Source organism: Hyperoodon ampullatus, assembly GCF_949752795.1.
Source record: "Hyperoodon ampullatus genome assembly, chromosome: 4".
NCBI classification, from domain to species: Eukaryota; Metazoa; Chordata; class Mammalia; order Artiodactyla; family Ziphiidae; genus Hyperoodon; species Hyperoodon ampullatus.
Genome location: NC_136917.1, coordinates 12,941,825 through 12,966,969, shown reverse-complemented (window position 1 = coordinate 12,966,969; position 25,145 = coordinate 12,941,825). Strand labels below are relative to the sequence as shown.

Below are 25,145 nucleotides of genomic sequence, written 5' to 3'. Positions count from 1 at the left end.
GCGGGCCTCTCACTATCGCGGCCTCTCCCGTTGCGGAGCACAGACTCCAGACACGCAGGCTCAGCAATCGTGGCCCACGGGCCCAGCCGCTCCGTGGCATGTGGGATCCTCCCAGACCAGGGCTCGAACCCGTGTCCCCTGCACTGGCAGGCGGACTCTCAACCACTGCGCCACCAGGGAAGCCCGACTTGGTACTCTTAACTGCTAAACACGATCGGAACATGCCTCACTGTCTGCTAATGTCTTGTCACTGGGCTGCAGTCCTGGGCAGGAGCTATGAAATTATTCTGTTTCTCACAGAGTGCAAAGCTTCCTTCACCAAGTCATTTACAGTGTCTTTGAGCTTGACTGCTCATCTGCCGATGGGAACGAAAATAGAATATCTCAGAGCTCAAGGAGGCAGTTCCTTTGAGGGTAGGTGGGATGCACAGGGGTTAAGAGAATGGGCTTCTGAGTCAGGTGTCCATGGGTTTGAATCTTGGCTCTAGCACTTACTCTCTGATCTGTGCAGTCTTTTGCTGTATGATGGAGATAACCTAGCACTGATGTAAGGGATAAGTGAGGCACAGTGCTTGCAAAGTGCTTGGCACTACTGCCTGAGAGATAGTAAATCGTATCTGTCATCATTTGTCACTTCCCAGCACAGAGCTGGAACACGAAATGAAATGCTTATAAAGATGCTACCTTTTGATGTCGAGGTAATGTTGAAACCACCTCCCTCCATTTGGTTCTGTGCAAAATAAGCCAGATGGCTAAAGCTAGTGGCAAGGAGGTGGCCTTTAGACTAGACCAGAGGGCTCCTGTTCCAGCTCTGCCATTGACACTAGCTGTGTGACCTTAGGCAAGTCACTTCATGCTTCTGAACCTTCATTTCCTCCTCTATAAAATGAGACTAAAAGCCCAAGAGAACTAGTGAGGAGAACTCACAGATCTTGCAGCATGTGGAAATAGCCCACATGAGTCCTGGCACAAGAAGGTGCTCAGGAAGAACTGGGATGGGGCCCACATCACTGGGAACTCTCGTACCTTAATGAGATCTTGCTTTTCCTTTTCTCCACAGGTGATCGCCTTTTTGATGGCTTTGGTTTCTCTCAGGACAGCCTGCGCTTCATCCAGTTTGTAGCTGCCCTGAGCATCAGACATTTTCTTATCGATTCTAGGAGACAGTCAACAGGAAAGGTCAGACAGAGATAGGGCGAGGGATGGGGTTTCCCCAGAAGAAAAGCATAGACCATAGTGCTTCAGTCCTGGAAGAAGTCTCCTCTCTTCCCTGCATACCCTTCTTCCCCAGGTCCTGCCTATTGGATAAGGCACAGAAGGTCCCTGTCGAATTGCAAATGTCCCATAGTGCGGGGCTGCAGAAGCAACACCATTCCTGAAGTCAGCTCTTACAGGAAGCCTTCCCTGATTACATCCTCGAGTCCTCCAGGCTGGGCTAGGTGTTCTCATAACACGTTGTGCATAGCTGTGACACTGCACTCAGTATGCTGTGCTATAATTAATAATTTATGTGGTAATGTCCTAGACTTGATCCAACAGGCTTGAGTATGTTTGTGTAGTTTTAGTATCTGGCATGGAACAGTCCTTTTCTTCCCCCTTAACGTTATTTTGTTTTACCTTATTTATTGAATGAAAGATTCTGTAAATTCTATAGTACCTTACAATTTTCAACAGTTTGACCCACATGACTTCATATGATCCCATAATAACCCTTTTATCTTCCTACCCCTATACTGGCCCCTCCCCCTCCCTTCTCCGCACTGGTAACCACTAGTTTGTTCTCTATACCTGTGAGTCCACTTCTTTTTGTTTTATTCGCTTGTTTGTTGTATTTTTTAGATTCCACATATAAGTGATATCATACAGTATTTGCCTTTCTCTGACTTATTTCACTTAGGATAATGCCGTCCAAGTCCATCCATGTTGCTGCAAATGGCAAAATTCCATTCTTTTTCATGGCTGAGTAGTATGCCATTGTACACATATACCACATGTTCTTTATCCATTCATCTGTTGACGGACACTTAGGTTGCTTCCATGCCTTAACAATTGTAAATAATGCTGCTATGAATGTTGGGGTACATGTATCTTTTTGAATTAGTGTTTTTTGGATATATACCCAGGAGTGGAATTGCTGAGTCATATGGTAGTTCTGTTTTTAGTTTTTTGAGAAATCCCCATACTGTTTTCTACAGTGGCTGCACCAATTTACATTCCTACCAACAGTGTAGGAGGGGTTCCCTTTTCTCCACATCCTCACCAACATTTGTTATTTGTGTTCCTTTTGATGATAGCCATTCTGACAGGTGTGAGGTAATAGCTCATCGTGGTCTTTGATTTGCATTTCCCGATTTTGCAATGTTGAACATCTTTTCACGTCCCTTAATCTGGCTCTCTCCACCTCAGGATTCTTGGGGCTAGACTATTCTTTGCTGTCGGGCTGTCCTGCGCATTGTAGGCTGTTCAGTAGCACCCCTGGTGTCTGCCCACTAGATGCTTGCAGCATCCTGACCTTGAGTTGTGACAACCAAAAATGTCTCCGTCCTTTACCTCATGTCTCTTGGGGGAGAGGAGCAAAATCATCCCTGGTGAGAACCACAGGGATGGTCCTCTCGTTAATGGCCACAGTGAAGGAAAGGTTAGAAGGTTGCAGAACTCCCAGCCCTACCACTTAGTAGTGTGACCTTGGGCATGGCCCTCACGCACATGGAGCCTCAGTTTCCTCCTCTGAGAAAACCTGGATAATGTCATCTTGCCCGGCCCATGTTCACGGAGCTGTGAAGAATGTCAAATGGGATAAGGATGGAACATCAGGTAGGGAACTAGGGAGTACCAGGCAAATGTGAGGAGTTAGAATACTCCCATCCTTGGAAGCTTCCCAGCTGATCCAGGCCCTACACACAGGTTCGTTCTGATGGGGGACGATGGGAGTAAAACAGCGAAGGGTAACGGTGTCGTTTTCTGAAGGTCAGACGAATCAGAGGTGGTGGGGAGCCCAGCCCTCTGGGGAAGGAGGGCTGTGCTGTGGAAAAGGTTCTGAGGGCAGAGAGAAATTTTAACTGCTTCACACTTTCATCAAAGGCTAGGGCCGAGGTTTCAGTTCCCGGGGAAGAAAAGGAAGTTTTACAGTCTACGGGAACACCACAAACCCATTATTTCAGGATGAGAAACCACTCATAGGCATTCCTTTCTGGTTTCCTGCTCGAGGCCAAAGTGTCCTGGGCTAAAAATAACCCGAGTAGGGAATCACAGGTTGCCATCCTGGCCTCATTGTCCGGGCCTGTGGGCAGGGGAGTGGGTCGGTAGGGGGTGGGGGGAAGATGCGGTCTCAGCTCGGCCCTCCCTCCCCCCTTCCGTTATTTCAGCCTCCTCCGTGCAGGGCAAACAAAGTCCCAGTTATGTCTTCCCACTAAAAATAGCCTGTCTGTTCCTTTCGAGGACTTGGGCCTGGGCAAGCCTGCCCGGGCGGCTAAGACTGGTCTCAGATTTAGTTTGAAAAATTAGTCTACAGGGAGCTTTTTCCCAGCAGAGCCGAGTGTCTGGGACCGGAGGTGGCCCTGCCCCAAATGGGAAACGGGTGCAGGGGAGACGCAGTTTGCTTGACCAGGGCTGGGGGCTCTGGGGAAGGGTCTGTGCCCGGCTGTCCTCTGCTAACTGGGGGAGGGTGGCTTTGAATCCTCAGGAGGGGACAGACGCGGTCTGTCTGACGGGCCTCAGGCTCCTCAGGCACCTTCTACCTGATGGCTCTCAGCGGCCTTAGCAACCCAGGCTCTGGAATTTGGCTCCAGAGAGTAGCTGGGAGAGGGAACACTCTTAGGACTGGGGAGCGGGGGAGGAGAACAAAGGGTTACCATTATGCACTCAGTGAATGCATCTTTTTTTTTTTTTTTTAAGGGAAAGAAAAGTTGCGTGGTTGGTGGGGAGGAGAGGGTGTGTTTCAGGATTTCCAAATCACACAGCTGTCCTTTCTCACAGCACTTGAGAGATTCACACACCCGGCAGCCACAGGACAGCTACAGAGACGCCAGGCGAAGGCTCTGACGGCGCCTGACTCCTCTTGGTCTTGTCCAGACAACTCTCACCTGGGCGGGGTGGCCCTGGGGACATGCAGAAAGATGCTGTCCTGCCCTCCTCCTCCCACGGGGCTGGTGGGCCTAGACTTCCCTATTGACGAGGGCTCGGGGCAGCTGACAGGGCCAAATCCCAAGCTTTGGGCTTGATTTTTCTTTTCAGGCTCCTCTACGAGGTATGCTTCAATCCTCAGCAACCTTTTTTCTTGTTTTTTTTCTTTTTTTTCAGCACGCAGGCCTCTCACTGTCGCCGCCTCTCCCGCTGCGGAGCACGGGCTCCGGACGCGCAGGCCCAGCGGCCACGGCCCACGGGCCCAGCCGCTCCGCGGCATGCGGGATCCTCCCGGACCGGGGCACGAACCCGCGTCCCCTGCATCGGCAGGCGGACTCTCAACCACTGCGCCACCAGGGAAGCCCAACCTTTTTTCTTTTTAAAACTGGGTTTGCTGACCACGAAATGAACAAAGGGATGAGTTTCAGCTTCCCCCAGGTTCTGAAAAGAGAGGAGGCCATGAAGCGACTGGGTCATCCCCCACTAGACACTGAAAAGGGTCCCAAGCGAGAGGGTAAGGGGCCTGATGTTTTCTGGGTCTGGGGAGGGGGTTATCTGGGATGATACCAGGAGGGGAGGTAGTAGCACACGAGCTTCAAAATCCAAGAGTCCCGGGTTCCAAACCAAGCTCTGACGCTCACAAGCTAGGGGGTCTCAGCCCCATCAGTGAGGCAGAATAAAAACTGCTCTTAAAGGGAGGAGAGACAATGAAACGAGGAGACTGGTACACAAGCACATACCCAGCGCGGCCTCGAGCCCAGGGAGGACTCAGAGTTCATCTGAGTTCCTTCCCAAGCGCAAGCAGGCCACTAGCTAGAGGTCACCACCCTCTTCCGCTCACTGGGCTCTCCCTATGTGCCAGGCACAGTCACGCGCTCGATGTGGATTTTCCAATTCAATGTTTACAATAACTTATTTTTCAGATAAAGAAACAGGAGCTCAAGGGGGTTAAGCCACTTTTCCACGTTCCCAGGGAACTGAGATTTGAACCTAGGCCATCTGTCCCTTGCGGCAACATCCCTAACCCTCTCTGCCAAGGTGCCCATTAAAGCAGAAACCTTCTTCCACAGTGAACACGGGGCCGGCTTCCGGCCAGGAGTGTGGGTAGCCAGAGCAGCGATGCAGTCTTATCTGGGCCCCATATCAGACGGGCGGGCGAGGGAAGGGGAAAGAAAGGAGGCTTGTCTTAGGGGTTTCAGCGTCAGCTTACCAAGCAACAAGAATTTTCAATGCTGCTGCAGGGTGACAAAGTGGTAAAACAGGTTTGTGGTGGCTCGGAGGATAATGGGAAGTGTTCTAACCCGAAGGGGGGAGGCGGGAGAGGAAAGGGAAGGGCACCTGCACTGAGAGTGAGTAGCCCTTAAACTATGTGCTCAGAACCTGCTCCACTACCAAGTGGAGGACTCGTGAGGCTATTTGCTTTGCAGGAATTTTCTGAAGTCACAGTACTGCCCTCAACTGTCCTTGGCACCACTGGTGATTATGAAGAAGCATAGAGCACGGCTCCTTGTCCTAATGAGACTTGGACCCGGTTTGAGAGACGGGATTGGCCTATGTATATATACCGACCAAAATAACATGTATCTATATAAACACAAATATATAAACACAAAGCCATAATATAGAACACAAAAAGGTACTCTACACAATCTATAATCCAAAGCCATACTTCCTTCTACCCTGTGTTCTGGGATAGTTGTGATAACTCACCCGGGCGGGGGCGGGGGGCGGTTTGGGGAGTGGGGAGATGTGAATAAGAACCAACCGGCCCCTCGACTGGTGGTCACAGTTTGCTTGATTAATTGGACTTGGAGACAGACACCCAAAGGCTCGGGCTGTGGCCACAGAGTGGTGAAGAGTGGACTGAGGTCCAGGGAATGAGGTAAAGGTACCGTCAGGGAGAGTGAAACAGCAAGTGTCTACAGAAGCTGCTGTCTGTACAGAGGTGGCCTCTCTGGGAATCCAAGTGGACGTCCCTTAGAACAGAGAAACCTACTGGCTCTCCTCCTCGGAGCTTCCACGAGGGCTACCAGGCACCTCTGTAATGACCATCCCGTAAGCCCATCAGATGTACCGAACGTGACTCAATGCACAAGTCTCGATGATCCCCGTGGTTAACAATGACAATAAGCTAACTCTTAGGGGCACTGACTATGTGCCCCATTATCCCCATCTATACAATGGAGTCAGCTAAAAGAGCACTGCTTATAGAGTTGTGATGAGGTCACCCGTACAGAAACACGGAAAGTGCTCCCTGGCACAGAGTATCTGCTCAACAAATCTTAGCTAGTATAATCATGAGTGATAATGAACACATCTTCTCTAAGGAAACAACAGAGCTATACCTTGCTTGGCTGCAAGTCAGCTTCTAAAAGTGAAAATTACATTTGGTCAAAGTTCTGGAAACCCCAGCAGTCACCCATAAAGCACAGCATGCATGGCATGGTGCCCACTCTTCTAGTAATTCGTTTGTGGTGGAAGAGATCCTTGTTCCTTCTGGGTGAGCTCACTAGCTGAAGTCGTTGCTCACTTTTAGGGGCCATGGAAAGAGGTGGTTTTGTTTGTGTGCGTATCAGATTCTCCCAGATTTACTGGAGGGGATGAGACTGGTGCACAGCAATGCCCAACGATGCTTGTTTCTATGACCGGCTGGCAAAACTCAACTGAATGGAACAGACTTTAACGGCTTCGGGAATTCAGAGGACAATGAGAACCAGGTGGTCTGAAATGATTCCCCTTTTCTCTTTCCAAACCTCAATGTTGGGTGACAGTAAATGCCAGTGGAATAGAACTGGAATCGAATGATTAGAGAGCCCCAGTTTTTTTTTTTTTTTTTTTGTGGTACGCGGGCCTCTCACTGCTGTGGCCTCTCCTGTTGCGGACCACAGGCTCCGGATGCACAGGCTCAGCAGGCATGGCTCACGGGCCCAGCCGCTCCGCGGCTTGTGGGGTCTTCCCAGACCGGGGCACGAACCCGCGTCCCCTGCATCGGCAGGCGGACTCTCAACCACTGTGCCACCAGGGAAGCCCAGAGAGCCCGATTTCGAGGAGGATGGAGAGAGACTGAAGGGGAGGGAGACAGAGAGGGCAGGAGGGAAGCACGGCTTGGGGGCAATCCCCACGCCCCGCACTGCAGGGGGGACTTACTTCTTCAGTGTCTGAAAGCCACGCTCTTTGAACTGTAGCTCCTGTTGGAGGTGAGCCATCTCTCTCTTCAGCTTGTTAACCTGGATGGCAGAAGACCACACACGGGGCTGGGTCGTCAGAGGTTGGTATCAATCCAGAGTCCCCCACTGCCCCTGCATAATGACTCAGGTCAGCATCCCTTGGGCCCCCCCTCACTGATGTTGCCTGGGTCTCAGCAGCCACGCATTCGGTTGGCATCCCAGTCCAGCTGTGCTGCAGGCCATTCCTAGCTGCCCTTGCTCCAGAGAAGCAGGAAGCGGACAGGAGCTGGCTATCGTCTCTCATGCCACCTCACCTCTGTGAGCCTCCCTTTCCTAGGCTGACCGATGAGGAGAACAGCAATTTCCTGGGTCGTGCATTACTTAAAGCAGCCACTGGATATGCTAGTGCACAGAGGTAAGAGGCAACGTAGTAACTTTACAGGCAAGACATGGCCCGGGAGCCAGCTTCAGCCTGCAGGATTGCTTTGTTTGGCTTGCAGTGCTATTAATTTTTTTTTTTTTTTTTTTTTTGCGGTACGCGGGCCTCTCACTGCTGTGGCCTCTCCCGTTGCGGAGCACAGGCTCCGGACGCACAGGCTCAGCGGCCATGGCTCACGGGCCTAGCCGCTCCGCAGCATGTGGGATCTTCCCGGACTGGGGCACGAACCCATGTCCCCTGCATCGGCAGGCGGACTCTCAACCGCTGCACCACCAGGGAAGGCCAAGTGCTATTAAATTTTTAAAAATTAGTTGCTAATGATTAAATATTGAGATGTTTCATATACTTGGCCTAGATATACAGTTCTTTTCTAAAAATACTTGAAGATCTGCCGATGCGGAGCTTACACTCCAGCATGGCCATAAAAGCGTAGGGCTGAAATTCCACTACCCCTTTAGACAGGGCCCACCCCCTAGGCTACACAGTCCCCACTACTCCCTACTGCCTCACTGCCAGCCCCCGCCCCCCTTTCATGTGTTCTTGCAGGCATCTGAATTTGTAGAACCTATGTGAAGGTGCACTAAGCCAGTGTTCACAACACTGACTTCATCTTGAGCAAGTCATTTAACTGCTGGTCCTCAGTTTCCACATCAGTAAAGGGGGAATAAAAATATCTCTCCCCCTAAGGTAATCAGGAAGTAACCAAATACAGTACTGCAGAATAAGCAGTGGTTAGCAAGACAGCATCTTTTTTTTTTTTTAAAAGATCTTTTTGATGTGGACCATTTATCTTCATTGAATTTGTTACAATATTGCTTCTGTTTTATGTTTTCGGTTTTTCGGCTGCTAGGCATGTGGGATCTTAGCTCCCCGACTAGGGATCAATCCCCGGCCACCTGCATTGGAAGGTGAAGTCGTAACCACTGCGCTGCCAGGCAAGTCCCAGCAAAATAGCTCCTTACACTAAAAACTTTAAAGTAAGCCTTGAGTCCCTGTGACCTTGGGCAAGTTACTTAGTCCTCCCCTAAGCCTCTGTCGGCTCATCTTCAAAATGCAGATATTGTCAGTGGCTACTTCATGGGGCTGTCTCAAGGGCATGAGGTAGAACTCATGAAGCATTTAGGGCTACTCCTGGCATAGAGTGAGTGTTTGAGAAAGGGTGGCTGCTATTACCATTACTATTACAGAAACGATGGCTACTACTACTACTATTGTCATTATTTAGAATCTTGTTAGTCAGCACTGGCTGCCGCTGCCTGGTTGAAGCATCTACTCTGGTCTTGTGGGTGGGCTAGTAGCCTAAGGCTGCCTCAGTGACCCCCATCAATAGTATAAGCAAAGAGGACCTACCCGGGATTTTGCTGTGGCAATTTCAGCCTTCAGGATCTCAGGGTCATACTTAGAGCTGGATGACGAACCAGAGACCACTGCAAGGAAAAAGAAAAAAAAAATTTTTCTATAGAAGAAACACATTTTGGTCAAGTTGGCTTATTTGGCCATCTAGGTAAACCCAGAAAGGAATGACTATTAGTGAGCAATCTGAATGTCCAACAAAGGGGAATTTGTTAAATAAATATGGTAAACATACAAAACGGGGACTATACAACTTAAGTGATTGAAAATGATGGTGCTGAAGGACACTGAACATTTGGGAAATGTCCAAAACTTACTGTTATATAAAAACAATAATTTACAAAAAACCACAAAGAAGGAATAAGTTAAATCTGCAAAATATACACAGTTAACAAACACACACACACACACACACATGGAAAAAGACCAGAGAGAAATATAGCAAAAAGATAATACTGCTATCTAGAGAGATTTGAATGATGAATAACATTCATTTTCATCTTTGTATTTTTCTGTCTTTGCTACATTTTCTGACACAAACATACAATTATTATTATTATTATTATTATTATTTTTTTTTTTTTGCGGCACGCGGGCCTCTCACTGTTGTGGCCTCTCCCATTGCGGAGCACAGGCTCTGGACGCGCAGACCCAGCAGCCATGGCTCACGGGCCCAGCCGCTCCACGGCATATGGGATCTTCCCAGACCGGGGCACGAACCCGCGCCCCCCGCATCAGCAGGCAGACTCCCAACCACCGCGCCACCAGGGAAGCCCAAACATACAATTTTTAATCAGAAGAAATTACTAAAAATATTTATTGTACTTTACAATATTAATGTACATTTGAAAAGGAAAATAAATTACCTGTAACGCTATCACCCTAATACAATTACCTTCTCTCCAAGTGACCTTCCAACGTTTATCTACAGTTCTATCATGTACAGTCATACCTCAGAGATACTATGGGTTTTGTTCCAAACCACCGTAATAAAGCGATTATCGCAATAAAGTGATTATTGCAATAAAGCGAGTCACACGAATTTTTTTGTTTCCCAGTGCCTAAAAGATCTATGTTTACACTATACTGCAGTCTATTAAGTGTGCAATAGCATTATGCCTAAAAAAAGTACATATCTTAATTAAAAAATACTTTATTGCTAAAGAATGCTAACCATCATCTGACAACGCCAGGTTGCCACGAACCTTCAGTTTGTAAAAACCACAATCTGTGAAGTGTCAATGAGGTATGCCTTTAGCTGTAATCTTACCGCGTTTTAAAAGTAGTATTTCTTTGTGTCTTGATAAAGGATTTTAAGGCTTACAAAAATGGACACAACAGAGTGATCCATTTAAAGTAAGGAAAATGAGACAAGGGACAATGAGAGTGAGGAAGCCAGTGGCATGAGATTAGGGCTCACTGCATACCATGAGGTCCCACTTCCTGACCCACGGCCACAGACCTGGCTCTGAGCTTTCTACCTGCTGATGTGAAGAGGAAAATCAGCCCCGTGTAAGAGTCACTGTGTCTTTAAGGTAAACACAGCCCCACTGTTCAGGAAAGGGACAGTCATTCTTGGGAGACAGGCCAGAGAAGCGTTTCTCCCAAGTCCTTAATCCCATAGTCTGAGCAATTTCATCACCTCCCCTTTCCACTTAACATCACCTGCTGGGACCTGGATTTTTCTGAGGCTAGAGAGGCTTATTTGGAAATTGCTAGCAATTTTCAGTGTCTGGAGGTAGAAGGGACAGTCATGAAGGGGACGCTGCTCTGCTCTTTGGATTTGGTTAAAATACACGAGTGGACCTTTTGATTATGCATAAGGAAAGTTAAAGTTAAAATGGAACACTGGGAAGTTTGGGAAACAAAATAGTATATAGTATAGTATTTACTGCATAGTAACTGACAAGTCATTCTGCACCATGGGTAGCATTACATCTCTGCTGAGTTTGCAATGATGGTGGTGATGATGAGGATGAGGATGATGATGGAAGCTAGGCTTTACCAGAAGAGATGCGTGGCAGGAACACCTGAACAGGGAGGACCTCGCAGACCTTGTTGTGAGCATGGAACAGGGACTCCAGACACGTTTTGTTTCCAATTTGAAGCTTTCATTTTCTGCACTCTGGTCTTTGCCGGACTTGGAGATTTCAGGGGAGGGACCTAGCTGGATACACAGCTGGAGGCACTGACTTAAGCAAATTCCCCAGATAGGCACTTTTGGAAAAATTTTAAGGTAATGGACAATCGTTACCCACCGATCGGTAGTGCAAACATGGTAAAAAGACAAGAAGAGTCATCAGTGAGGAAATAAGATGGGGATACACCTAAAAAGGGGGGTGCCCGTTCCATGAGCACCCTGTCCTGCTAACCACCCTGCTCATCGGTGCTGCTGGATGGGTGGTCTACACTAGGGGGAAGTGTTGAGGGGAGTTGTTAGCAGCCTGGGAGAGCCTGTGAAGCATGGCAAGTCCCGACCCTAACAAGGAGAGGGTCACCATGGGGATCAGCGCTGCCAGGGCTGATTGTGGAACGTGAGTGTGTTCCATGGGCACACTTAGAAACCTTCCAGGGAAGGGAACCCAAAAAAGAACAGACTCTGCCAACTGGGCCACCAGGGGCTGGAATTATTACCCTCTGGAGAATCACTGTGAAATGTACTGTTTATACCCAAAGCAGCTGAAGTGGGATGTGGCCTGTTGTTTTTTGAATAAACTTTTTGTTAAAGTGAAAAATACATGCGAGAATGGAAAAGTACACAAATCATGTGTGTGGCTTGATGAATTTTCACAAAAGAAACACACTCAAGTGACCGGCACCCCAATCAAGAAACAGGTCATCAGCTTCCTTTCTGTGTCCATGTCCCCTCACTAACCCACAACAAAATAATTTTATATTCAAACAGGTGTGCCTTCAAGGTGACACCTTTTTATAGGTTTAATTTTTAGTTTTTATTCAAGTTATATATGAACAGTTTAACAGTATATATAAAATACTATATATTTTATACACCCAAGATTTGCTATAAAAAAAGAGCATTCCCCAATCCGCTTATCTCACTCATGAAAAAGGAAATGTTTCAACGGGTTCAGCCAGTTTCTTGAGTGTCCACCCGTGTGAGTCTGATAATATGCATGTTTCGCTGTTTCTTGATTTTTTTCAGTCTTAGGCATGATTTATTCACTTCTCTCTCTGGAGGATGGAGTGTTAGCTTCACTCCCTTTCTCAGCCCCTACCCCACACAGGACACCCCTCCCAGCTCCTCATCAGATAACTTTGTCGAGAGCACCCTTCAGTGTTTGCATTACTTTTACACTGTAAACACTATTCAGGGCGGAGGCATATAGCCAACTTTGCCTACTTTTTCTTTCCAGCACATTTTTTGGGTTGTTTTTCCTAGAGTTAATAATTATCATTTTTATGCGTGCCTACTTTCCACAAATTTAACACTGATTCAACTTCACACTTGGCCAGTTATCTAAATCTCCTCTCACAGAGCTCCTCTCTTGGGTTCTGCCTCGCAAGGCATGTGCCCGCTTCAGTGCACTCTCTCTGCACAGCTGGCATCCTGAGACCCCTTCCTTGCCTCCTTCTCTCCTCCTTCCTAAATACCATGTTTCCCCCTCTATGACTACTCCCTCATTTTGGCAGAATATCACTTCCAGGAGCTTCCTGAGAAAGGATCCATGAAGGAAATAAACTTTTGGAAAACTTGCATGTCTAAAAAGATCGTTATTCTAGCCGGCCCTTCATTAAAGGTAGTCTTGCTGGATATAGACTTCTCGGTCGGAAATGATTTTCCTTAAAAGTGTGAATGCATTGCTCCATTGTCTTTTAGGTTTGTAGTGTTACCGTTGAGAAGCCTGGAGCTATTCTGAGTCCTGATCATTTTTGTGTGACCTGGTTTTCCTCTCTGAAAGCTTTTAGGATCTTGAATCGGTCCCAGTGTTTGAAGTTGCACAATGATATGTCTTTGGTGTGAGTTAACTTTTATCCATTGTGTTGGGTGCTCACTGAGCCCTTTCAATCTAAAAACTCTCCTCTATCAGTTCTGGGAAATTTTTCTGCATTATGTCACTGATGCTTCTTCCCCTCTGTTTCTTCTGCTCTATCTGGAGCTTTTATTACTCAGATAGAGTTCTTGGCCTGATGCTCTTTTTTTCCATCTCATTTTATTTTTGTTCTGCTTTTTAGAAAACTTTGTTTTACCTTCCAGGCTTCCTGTGGATTTTTCATTTCTACTCTCATAGTTTAATTTCCTAAGGCTCTTTTGTGTTCTCTGAAGACTCCTTTTTTTTTTCTTAATAAAATGTAGCATCCTGTTTTAGTTTCATGGTTGTGTAGCTTCTCTCGATGTTTTCTTCTCCATGCATATTCCCTGTTTCCTACAGGGGCTCCCTATCACCATGTGTTTGTTTTAATCTCTATTGTTCATGTTAGAGGCTTTCCATGGATGTCTGGAATCTCAGCTGTCTGCTCACACTTAAGATTGGGGGCCCAAAAAGCTGGCTGGAGCGGAGCTTGTTGATGATGGGTTACATGATTGACTGTGGGTTATTTGGTACGTGATTTGGCTGGACTGTTTCATCTAGGAATCCTCACTGTCAGTGTCTTTACATCTTTTCTCTTCACATCTCTTTTCTCTGAAGAGAAGAGACTACGATTCCCCACACTCTTCTACTGTCTAGCCTGGAGGGTAATAGCCTGGCACCCTTCTGGGAGTCAAGTGGTACAGGCGGGCTGGGGTCTCAATCCTCAAGTCCATGTTCACTTAATCACCATGTTTTCAGTATGATGCACCTCAAAAAAATAAACCTCCAATTTTTCCCCACGTTGGGGATGGGCAGTGGCCTGGTTGCACTGATCTGGGAAGGAGATCTGGTGGTCTGTGTCTTAGGAACAACTCTCCTCCAATCTTCTTTCAGGCCCTCCTCACTTCACTTCCACACTGAGACAGCCACTCCCTCCAACTCCCGAGGCTTTTGCACGTGCTCCAGGGAGACTAGAGGCCTGTTTTTTCCCTCACTATCAGCCCATTTTCTCTGTTCTCCAGTCTATCAGACAGGCTGCCACCTGACCTTCTGCTTTCCAGCCTCCATATTTTACTGCTGTTCTTTTTTCTCCAAGTCTTCCTGTCCTTGTACATGTATGCCATAAAAATCTCTTATCTGATATTTTCTTAGTTTCAGGAATGAGTGAAAGCACGTAGGTGGTTCAACTCGCATTTTTAGCTGCAAGGCTCCCAGTGATTGATTTTTCAAATGGGAAACCAAGGCCCGGAGGAGGAAGGAGCATGGTGAGGTCCCAAAGAACCCAGCTCTCCCAAGTTCTCATCTTCAGAGGATGGAGGGACCCCAGTATAGCCCCCAAACCTTAGAATTTGACTGGCTGTCTTGGATTAAATTAAGAGAATTGGTTTTCAGGTCAGACACTCCTGGGTATAAAAGCTATTTCTGCCACTTTTTACCAGTGTGACCTTGGGGAAGATACTTTCCCTCTCTGGGACTCATTTTTATTTGTAAAATGGGAACAACAATACCTTGCAAGATTGTGTGTGGGGGGGTGCGAGGTTACTTTAAACATAAGTAGAGTGCCAGCATATTGCCCTGCAGAAATTTAATAGGTGTACATTAAATGTGAGCTCTTTTCTCCTTCCCCATGGAGCTAGAGATTGCGCCAGAGATGACAACAAAGCCTCCATCCCCAGGGCAGGGCCCCACCTGTAGCCAAAGCCCTACAGCAGCCAAGGCAAGGTGGCAAGACTCTCACAAGCCCCAGCAGATCATTTGAGTTAGAGGGAGGCATGTTACCTCACTGGTCTATCAACATGCTGGAGAGCTTAACTTGGAAGGCAAACCTGGCTTATAAAATCCAAAGAAAGTCATGAGGAGCCTTGGGTCATGCCTATTTCACTGGGAAGCTTGGATTGGGCCATTCCTCACTGGTTTGCATCTTAGAACTAGTGATCTGAGATGACTCCTTCTTTAACATTCAAAATGATGGTGTCTTGGGACCTCCCTGGCGGTCCAGTGGTTAAGACTCCAAGCTTCCAAAGTAGGAGGCACAGGTTCGATCCCTGGTCGGGGAACTAAGATCCCACATGCTGCGTGGCGAGGCCAAAAAAAAAAAAAAGAAAAAGAAAAACCAAAATGATGGTGTTTTTGAACCTGATGGAGCACTTAGTAGCGTTAGAAGTCATATGATAGGACTGTATCAATTCCTACCACGAATCATGTATTTATTCTTATTGGTTCCAGGGATCAGTTAAAAATCTTTGTCATTTCAAATGCCAATGAATTAATAATATCAAATAAGTATTGTTATTATTTATTGTGAGCTTAAGAATGTGACAAGTACTATTCCAAATACTTTGTATTTAACTAAATTAAGCCCCATAACACCTTAATGTGATACTATTATTATGTCAATTTTATAGATGAAGAATTTGAGGCAGAGAGAAGCTGCATCACTTGTGCAAAGTTACATGGCTAGGAAGTTACATATCCTGGATTTGAACCCTAGCAGTCCAGCTCCAGAGTCGACATTCTCAAAATGTATTTCCTGTCAAGAGAATATTTATTGAGCCATTAATATGTTCTAAGGGAATTGTGCTAAGTGGTTTATCTAGACCAGTGGTTCTCGGCTGGGGGCAATTTTGCCCCCCTAGGGCAGTGTCTGGAGACGTTTTTGGTGATCACAACTCTGGGTGGAGAATGTTACAGGCATCTAGTGGGTAGAGAGACCAGGAATGCTGTTAAACATCCCACAACACCCAGGACAGCCCCCACTAGGAACGCTTCATTCCTGCCACTTGACTCTTTTTTCCCCGCCTTACCTTTATACTTTGGAAACTTTCTATCTACAGGACATTTGAAAGCATAAGGTCATGAATACTGATGGATCCTTCACCTAGATCCACCAACGTTTAACATTTCCCCACATATGTTCTGTCTATCCCTCCCTCCACTCCAGTTCTTTCTCTCAGTAGAATGCCTGGTTCATAGCAAGCCCTCAAAGAATGATTACTGGAAAATGGTGGCAAAGACGAAAACCTGTCCCATATTCAAAACCATCAATGTATCATTCATCTACTCATTTAAGACTGACACCATAATTTTTTCCTTTTTTTCCCCTGGACTTTTTTGGAATTAAGTTGCAGACATGATGCCACACACGTGTCTTAAAAACACTCTTAGGACACTTAAAGGACACTCTCGGGACTTCCCTGATGGTCCAGTGGTAAAGGATCCGCCTTCCAATGCAGGGGACATGGGTTTGATCCCTGGTCGGGTAACTAAGATCCCACATGCTGTGGGGCAACTAAGCCTGCATGCCACAACTACTGAGCTCACGGGCCTCAACTAGAGAGCCCGCATGCCACAAACTACAGAGCCCACACATCCTGAAGCCCACGCACCACAACTAGAGAGAGAAAAAACCCGTGTGCCACAACTAGAGAGAAGCCCGCGCACCGCAATGAACACCCGACGTGGCCAAGAGAAAAATACAGAAAATAAATAAATTAAATAAATAAATAAATAAATAACAGGACATTCTCCTACACAGCTACAACATCATTATGTTAACTAAGAAAATTCTCCAATTGCCTGAGAATATCTTTTATGGCGGCTTTCCCCTCCACCGAGGGTCTAGTCAAGGTGCAAACACTTCACTGGGTTTATGCCGCCTTAGGCTTTTTTTTTTTTTTTAAGTCTAGAACAGTTTCCCCTTTTTGTTTTTTCACAGAATTTTTTTTTGGAAGTGTCTAGACCAATTATCTTGTAGGATATTGCACATTATGGATTTGTCTAGCCGTTTCTCCATGATTTGATTCAGAGTAAACATTTTTGTCAAGAATCCTCTATGATGCTTTTATTGCATCACACCAGAAAGCACATAATGTCAGTTTGTCTCATTATTGGTGATGCTAATTTAACACCTGTGTAAGGTGGTGGCTGCAGCTCTCCTGTGTAAAAATACATTTTACCCCCCAAAATTGGTAAGTTATTTGTGGGGTGATACCTTGGGCCCATGTATACATCCTGACCTCCAAAACAGGAAGGTTTGTTTTTCTATACACTTGTCACTTTTTCAGACTGCAGGACTTTAGAAAGAAAAACATCCTCTACCTCTCTGAATCTGAGTTTCATGAGCGATATTAATATCTCCCTCCAAGGCTCTGGTAAGAATAATGCTATACACTGAATTGTGTTCCCCCCAAATTCATGTCAAAGCCCTAACGCCTAATGTGATGGTATTTGGAGAAGGGGCCTTTGGGAGGTAATTAGGGTTAGATGAGGTCATGAGGGTGGGGCCCTCATGATGGGATTAGTGACCTTATAAGAAGAGACACCACACAGCTTGCTGTTTTTCTTTCTCTCTCTGTGCCCCGTGAAGACACAGTGAGAAGTCAGGAAGAGGGGTCTCACCAGAACCCATCCATACTGACATCCTGACCTCAGACTTCCAGCCTCCAGAACTGTGGGAAAATAAATGTCTGTGTTGAAGCCACCCACTCTGTGGTATTTTGTTGTGGCAGCCCCCAGCTGACTGAGATAGATTAAGTGCTAAAACCCTCATGATGATCTCTAGGACATTATTTGACCTAGAAACAGCTAATGAGTGTAATCCAGTTCTTTTCTATAATCTGAGAGTGTTTTTTTCCTTGAATTGCCAAGGAAAAGGGTGGGGCTGGGACAGTGAATAAACCACTCACAGTCCTCCTCCCAGACCAAACTTCTCAAAGACAGGGGGAGTGTTCAAGGACCCAGCTAAGCCACAGACACCCTGACACTGTGGCCTAATGCTGGCCCTTTGGCCCACAATGCAGGTGTTGTTGGGACAGACGAAACTTATATGTTTGCAACTTATCACCTCTCGCCAGCTGTAAGACCCTGGGCATGTTATTGGTCTTCTCTAAGCCACAGATTCCTTATCTGTTACAGGAGGATATTAACTGTGCTTGCCCTTAGAACTGTTATGAGAATTAACTGAAATAACATATTCAGACTGCAGGCTAGCATGTAGCAAGCACTCATTAAACATAGGAAAGTATTAGTTATTAAAAAGAGTGGTTGGGACTTCCCTGGTGGTCCAGTGGTAAAGAACCCGCCTTCCAATGCAGGCGATGTGGGTTCAATCCCTGGTCGGGGAACAAAGATCCCACATGCCACAGGGCAACTAAGCCCGTGTGCCACAACTACCGAGCTCACATGCCTCAACTAGAGAGCCCGCGTGCCGCAAACTACAGAGCCCTTGCGTTCTGGAGCCCACGCGCCACAACTAGAGAAAGAAAACCCGCGCACCACTGCTAGAGAGAAGCCCATGCACCACGATGAAAGATTCCGCATGCCTCAACAAAGATCCCACGTGCTGATGCAGCCAAAAAAATAAAAAATAAGATAAAATAAATATTACTAAAAAAAATTTTAATTTTTAAAAAGTTAAAAAAATAAGTGGTGGGCTTCCCTGGTGGTGCAGTGGTTGAGAGTCCGCCTGCCGATGCAGGGGACACGGGTTTGTGCCTCGGTCCGGGAAGATCCCACATGCTGCGGAGCGGCTAGGTCCGTGAGCTATGGTCGCTGAGCCTGCGCGTCCGGAGCCTGTGCTCCGCAACAGGAGAGCCCACAACAGTGAGAGGCCCGCGTACCGCAAAAAAAAAAAAAGTGGTAAATTATCAAAAAAAAAAAAAAAAACCTCAACACATCAGAAAAGGTCAACGGGCTCCTTGAAAGCTACTGATTTGGCATTTCCCTATGTTGGGAATGAGGACTGGGGACCCTGGCATGCCTCTTCTCATCCTGCAGAAACCAGGGAGACAGGAAATCTCCTCCACTCGGAAATACTGATAGCAGCATATAAGCAGATGTACTGTGATACGTGTTATGAACAAAATAAACAGACAGCCATTATAGAGGCTAATGCTGGGGAAGGGAGTCTGTGGATGGGGATGTCAGAAGCAAACGTCTCAGAGGACATGACCTGAAGGAAGAGACTGGAAGGATGAGAAGGAGCCAGCTGTGCAAAGAGACCAACAGAAAAGCTTCCTAGGCAGGGGAGCAACAATTACAAAAGCCCCAAAGTGGAAAGGTGCAGGGCAGGCAAGGGGAGCACGATGTACGTATTCAGCGCATCTGGAGCCAAGTGAATGAGAGCCTGCGATGAGCTGGGAGTGGCCAGCAGGGGTCTGATCACGTCTGACTGTGTGGGCTATGGAAAGAGCAATGGGACAAAATACACACAACATAAAACTTACCACTTTAACCATTTTAAAATATACAGCTCAGGGGCATTAAAGACATTCATACTATTGTGCAGCCATCACCACCATCCATCTCCAGAACTTTTTCATCTTTCCAAACTGAAACTATCCATTAACCAAGAACTCCCCATTGCCCCCAGCCACTGAAGGGCTTTCAATAAGAAGACAGGTAATAAGTCTGGCATTTTGAGATGACAAATGAATGAACGGAAATGGAATGAAAATGGTAGATGAATCATTGCAAAGCACAAGTAGGAGCCGGAAAACAGTAGAGAGGGTGGTGGTTTGGACAAGGAGTGGAGATGAAAGAAAATAGGTAGATCTGAGAAACACTGAGAGGTAATAGAGGCAAGACTCAGTGTGGCCATTCCCTCCTCCCTGTAGTTGTGTTTGTGGGTGTCCTGGGGCGGAGGAGGTACTCACAGCTGACCTGGGAGCCCAGCTTGTGCTCCCAGACGGCATGCAGCTGCTGATACTCCTGCTGCGCGAGCTCCAAGCGCTGCTGCTTCACCTGGTAGATCTCCTTTTGTGCACTCAGGGCCTCCTGGGCCACCACCAGGTAATCCTTCAGCATGTGCTCCTGCTCCCGCCGCCATTGTACCCGGGGATCCTCAATCTGAGTGGTTTCTGGAAAAGACCCCAGAGACCCTAGGTTAGCACCTCACAAATGTCTGTTGAGTTGGTGGCCTGTAGAATCTACTACCAGAAAACAAAAAGCATAATAAGTAGAAAATCACAATAAATGTGAATGTGTTAAACTTACCTATTAAACAACAGAGACTCTTCCTTTGGATTAAGCACACAAACACACACACACACACACACACACACACACACACACACAAACCAGGATCAGTTTACAAACCTGAAGTCAGTCTGTCTGGGAACAGCCAGAGGAAGGACCAGATATGAGTTCTAATCTAGACAGAGAGGCTCAACAACATTATAGATGCTTAAGGTCATTCATTTTGGCAAAGAATAAAGGAAAGTAAATTAACTGATATTTCAGAGGATGTGAAGAAATACTGTGTTGGAAATGTAAATTAGAACAGCCTTACTAGAAGGTTATCTGACCATGAAAATCAAGAGCCTTAAAACGTTAATACCCTTTGTCCAATAATTTCTCCTGTAGTAATTTATTATAAAAAGCAATAAATTCAGGCAAAAATGCATTTGTACAAAACCATAATAATCATCAAGCACTTATTTAATGTTCATTCTATGCCAAGCACTATTCTAATTACTTTATATCTATTTACTCCTCCAATCCTTACATTAACCCTATAGGGAAGATTCTTTTATTACCCCCATTAAACAAAAGAGAAAACTGAGACATAAAGAGGTTAAGTGACTTGCTCAAGGTCACACAGGAAATAACTGCTCAAATAAGTATGCTATATTTACATAATAAACTAAAACAGCCATTAAAAATAATGTCTTCGAAAAAAATTTTTTTAAAAACAGAAAGGTGCTTATGATATAAAAGTGAGTAGAAGTACTGGGTGCAAAATTACATAAATAATTTTGTATTTATCAAAAGACATATGTACATTCTCAAAAAGATTAGGAGGAAACTTAGCAAATTATCAACAGCAGATATGTCTTGATGGTAGGATGACTTTTCTTCATTCTTTTTTATTTTTTAAAATTATGTGTACATAATTTTAAAATATGTATAAATATGTATAGTGATAACTTGGAAAAAAGTCATAAGACAAAAAAATTTTTTTAAAAGGGTAGCTGGCAGCTGAGCAGATGTCAAAGAGGTCAAAACCATGTCCAAGAATCAATGTCCATTGACTATCAACTCCTCAGTCATTTCCCAGCTGGTGGGTGGGGTAAGGAGCGACTAACACACCAGAAATTGTATAATCACAGCCATATGGTGAATCCAGCCTGTAGATAGGTTTTGCTTAGCCCAAAGAACTTTAATAATTTTGAACTGATTACTGGTATGTAAAAACAAGGAGATTTATACATTAAAATCCTGATGTCTGGTTTTTCTTGATCATTCAGAAGACCTGGTCACTGTGGGTCCACAATTTATCTGCTTCATTCATTTATGTCATGTGTGTGGCTCCTGAGGGCTTTGAGTTTGTACCTCCTTTTGCAGTCCCTTTAGCTCTCAATCCTCCTGAATAGGCCCCAATGAGTATTTCCAATGAAAGAAAGAAGAGATGGGAAAAATAATCAGAGAGGTAGCAGGGCCACGTTCTCATGCCTGCCAATAATCACTGTGTTACAATGGGCAGGCTGCTTGACCTCTCTGAGTCTACTTTTCTAATTATAAAAGAGGATAATGGGCCCTGCCTCACTGCTTCCCAGGAAGCTGTAGTGTACTTACACCCAGGTAAAGTAAACAAATTATGGTGAGAGTAAAGCCAAAACTATTCAATTCTTCAAGCTCTCCTCCTCCCTTTTTCTGGGAAAGAAAACAAGGTGTGAAGATGGCTGGCAGGGGCCACAAAATTGCTTCCCACAAAGAAAGCTTTGCAACTCTTCAACCAAGTAAGAGGGAGGAACACTTGCAAGAGAAGAAAAAAAGGGGGAGGAAAGAATTTACAAAGCTGGGCTGAAAGACTGTGGGTTCCGATTTCCCATCAGCAGATGTGGATTCCCTCAGGGTTAGGGACTCCTGGGTTCCCCTCAGGGGTCCCGCACTTCTGGCTGACACGGGCCACAGAAAAGAAAAGAAACATGGCCAGGGTGCAGATGTTTTTTAAAGTTTGTCATTTTTTTAAAAATTTACATTTTTGGGAAAAATATTGAAAAATACAAAAAAAGAAAAATCTCACAATTCCACCATTGCAAATTCATAAAGTAAGAAATGAGAGTTTAAATCTCTCCAATCCTACATCCTAGAGGTAACTGCCATTAGGAGTCTCACACACTAACAGATATTGCCCTATGATTATATACAAACCTGTTTATACATACATATCTACACACACAAATTTATTTTTAATGTAAAGTGGCCCATGTTATGTATATTGGTCTGCAATTTGCTTTCATCTCCAAATGATATATCATGTTCTCCCTTGTAGGTACATAAAGATTTACCTCAATTTTTAATTTATCCTTTTTTTTCATTTGTACCACTGTTTTTATTTATTCATTTTTATTTTTTACTTACCTCAATCATTTAAATGGTTGCATAGTATTCCATGGTATGGTACTAAGATTTATTTATGATAGGGCTTTAGTGGTCTCCCAGACCACTACCAGGAAACATCTGGATTGTTTTCAGTTCTTTTGCTACCACAACCAATGCTGTAGTGAGGATTCTTAAAAACATACTTCTATGAACGTGTGCTATTATTAATTCTGTAGTGTAAAAAGAGGAATTCCTTAAAAGAGGAATTACTGGGTCAGTGGGTATACACATCTTAAATTTTAACAGACACTACCAAATTATCTTCCCAAAGGTTGTACCAATTTTTATTCTCACAGACAGCCTTATGAGAGTGCCTTTTCCCCCAGACTCTCAGCAAAATTGCTTTAAAAAAAAAAGGGGGGGGTTGGTACTTCATCCAGTACACTGGGTCCAGTCAGCATATTATAATTAGCTATGGAGCTTCAAAAAACAAAAATAAAAACAAAAGCCTGAATTCTGCCCCCCAGAACACTTAACATCAGAGTTTCCAAGAGTAGGGCCCAGGCATTGGCAGTTTTAAGCTTCGCCAGGTAACTGCTGTGCAGCCAATGTCCAAGAACCCCTGTTTGCATAGTAGAATCACTGGGGGAAATTTTTTAAATCCCGATGCTCAGACCCCACCCCTGGACCAATTAAATCAGAATTTCTGGGGGTGGGAAGGAGGCAATGGTGACCCACAAAGCACCCCAAATAATTTCAACATATCACTGAAGGTTAGACCTGCTAAGAGGTGACAACACCGGTGGGCTGAGCAGTCATTGAAGATGGCAGGCAAGGCTGGCAGGTGCGATGCTGAGCTCCAGGTAGAGTCACCTGCCAGAGGGCTAGGTGAAATGCTGGGTCCCTGACAAATGCCCTGGGGCACCCCTGGATGGATCCTCCCCATGGTGCTCTGGGTTTAATCTGAGAGTGGCGCCCTCCCTTTGGAGGCCACGCTCCTTGGAGTATAAAAGCACGTGAGAGCCTTAATTGAAGGCTGGCTTGGCTACCATTTTTGGTGACCCAGGCTTTCTTCTGTAGCACAAACCAACACTGATAGATGGATGCACAGGCAGACAAACACAACCCACAACCCCACACCAGAACACTGGTTTCAACCTGGTTGCATGTTGGAAATTACCCCAGAGATTTCCATTTAATTGGTCTACAGTATTAAGGAGGCATCAATACATTGTTTAAATCACCTTTATTAAGGTGTAATTTAAATACAATGAAGCACAATCATCTAAAGTGTAGACTTGGATATGTTTTGACAAACGCATACACCATAAACTACCACTTGTTATCAATGTGTAAATGGTTCCTTTACCCTGCAGTCCTGTGTCAGTCACTTCCATCCACTTTCTCCCTCCGGTTCTGTCTTAGAACTTCATAACAATGGAATCAAGCAGTATGTGCTCTTTGGATCTCACCTCCTTCACTTGGCATAAGGCTTTTGAGACTCATTTAGGTTGTATCAGTCGTCCATTTTTTGTTATTGTGGAATAATAGTCTATTGCATGAATACAGCATAATTCACTTTTTGATAAACTTTTGGGTTGTTGTTTGAGATTATTATGAATAAGGCTGTAATGAACGTGCATGCACAAGTCTTTGCAATGTCTCCATTTCGCTTAGGTAAAACTATCTAGGGGTGGAATTGTTGGCTTGTATGTTAATTATATGTTGAATTTTATAAGAAACTAAAAAACTGTTTTCCAAAATGGTTGTTCTGATTTATATCCTCACTAGTAGTGAATTAGAGTTCCAGTTCCTGCACGTCCTCACCAACCATTGGTACTGTCAATCTTTTTCATTTTAGTCATTACAGTGGGTGTATAGTGGTACCTCGTTGTAGATTTAATTCCTATTTCCCTAATGACTGATTACGTAAAGCATATTTTTATGTGTTTATTGGCCACTTGTGTGTCTTCTTTAGTGAAGTGTCTATTTAAATCTTTTGATCATACTTTTTATTGGGTTGTTGGGCTTCTTACTATTAAGGTGTAAGGGTTCTTTTTATATTCTTGATATGGGTCTGCTCTCAGATATATGTATTGCAAATATTTTCTCCTTATCTGTAGCTTGCTTTTTCAGTTTCTTAATGGTCTTTTGAAGAGCAGAAGTTTTAATTCAATGAAGCCCAATTATTACTTTTTTCTTGTATGCTTAGTGCTTTCTGTGCCTTGTCCAAAAAACCTTTGCCTACCCTAAAATCTTGCAGATTTTCTCCTTAGTCTCCTTCTCGAAGTTTTCTAGTCTTAGCTTTTTTTTTTTTTTTTTTTTTGCAGTACGCGGGCCTCTCACTGTTGTGGCCTCTCCCATTGCGGAGCACAGGCTCCGGACGCGCAGGCTCAGCGGCCATGGCTCACGGGCCCAGCCGCTCCGCTGCATGTGGGATCTTCCCAGACCGGGGCATGAACCCGCGTCCCCTGCATTGGCAGGCGGACTCTCAACCACTGCGCCACCAGGGAAGCCCATAGTCTTAGCTTTTATGTTGAGGTCTGTGGTCCGTTCTGAATTTATTTTTACATATGGTGTGAGGCGGGGGTAGAAGTGGAGATGTATTTTTTTCCATGTGGACACCAGTTGTACTAACAACTCTTGAAAAGACTGTCCTTTGGGGACAGCTCCCTAGGTGGCTGTAAGGAGCTGTGCTAACTGATATAC

At 45.3% G+C, this 25,145-nt stretch overlaps 1 protein-coding gene across 1 annotated transcript in view; it reads right to left on the bottom strand.

The window, feature by feature from the left end:
* The window catches only part of WWC1 (WW and C2 domain containing 1), a gene marked incomplete at its 5' end in the record, with an annotated part of 147,181 nt that overhangs the window by 47,253 nt on the left and 74,783 nt on the right, over positions 1-25,145 (bottom strand). Inside the window, 4 exons of the mRNA XM_079702010.1 lie at positions 1,027-1,156; positions 7,270-7,349; positions 9,079-9,155; positions 19,766-19,969. Of these exons, the coding sequence (XP_079558136.1) occupies positions 1,027-1,156; positions 7,270-7,349; positions 9,079-9,155; positions 19,766-19,969 (491 nt within the window). The remainder of the gene's footprint in view (positions 1-1,026; positions 1,157-7,269; positions 7,350-9,078; positions 9,156-19,765; positions 19,970-25,145) is intronic.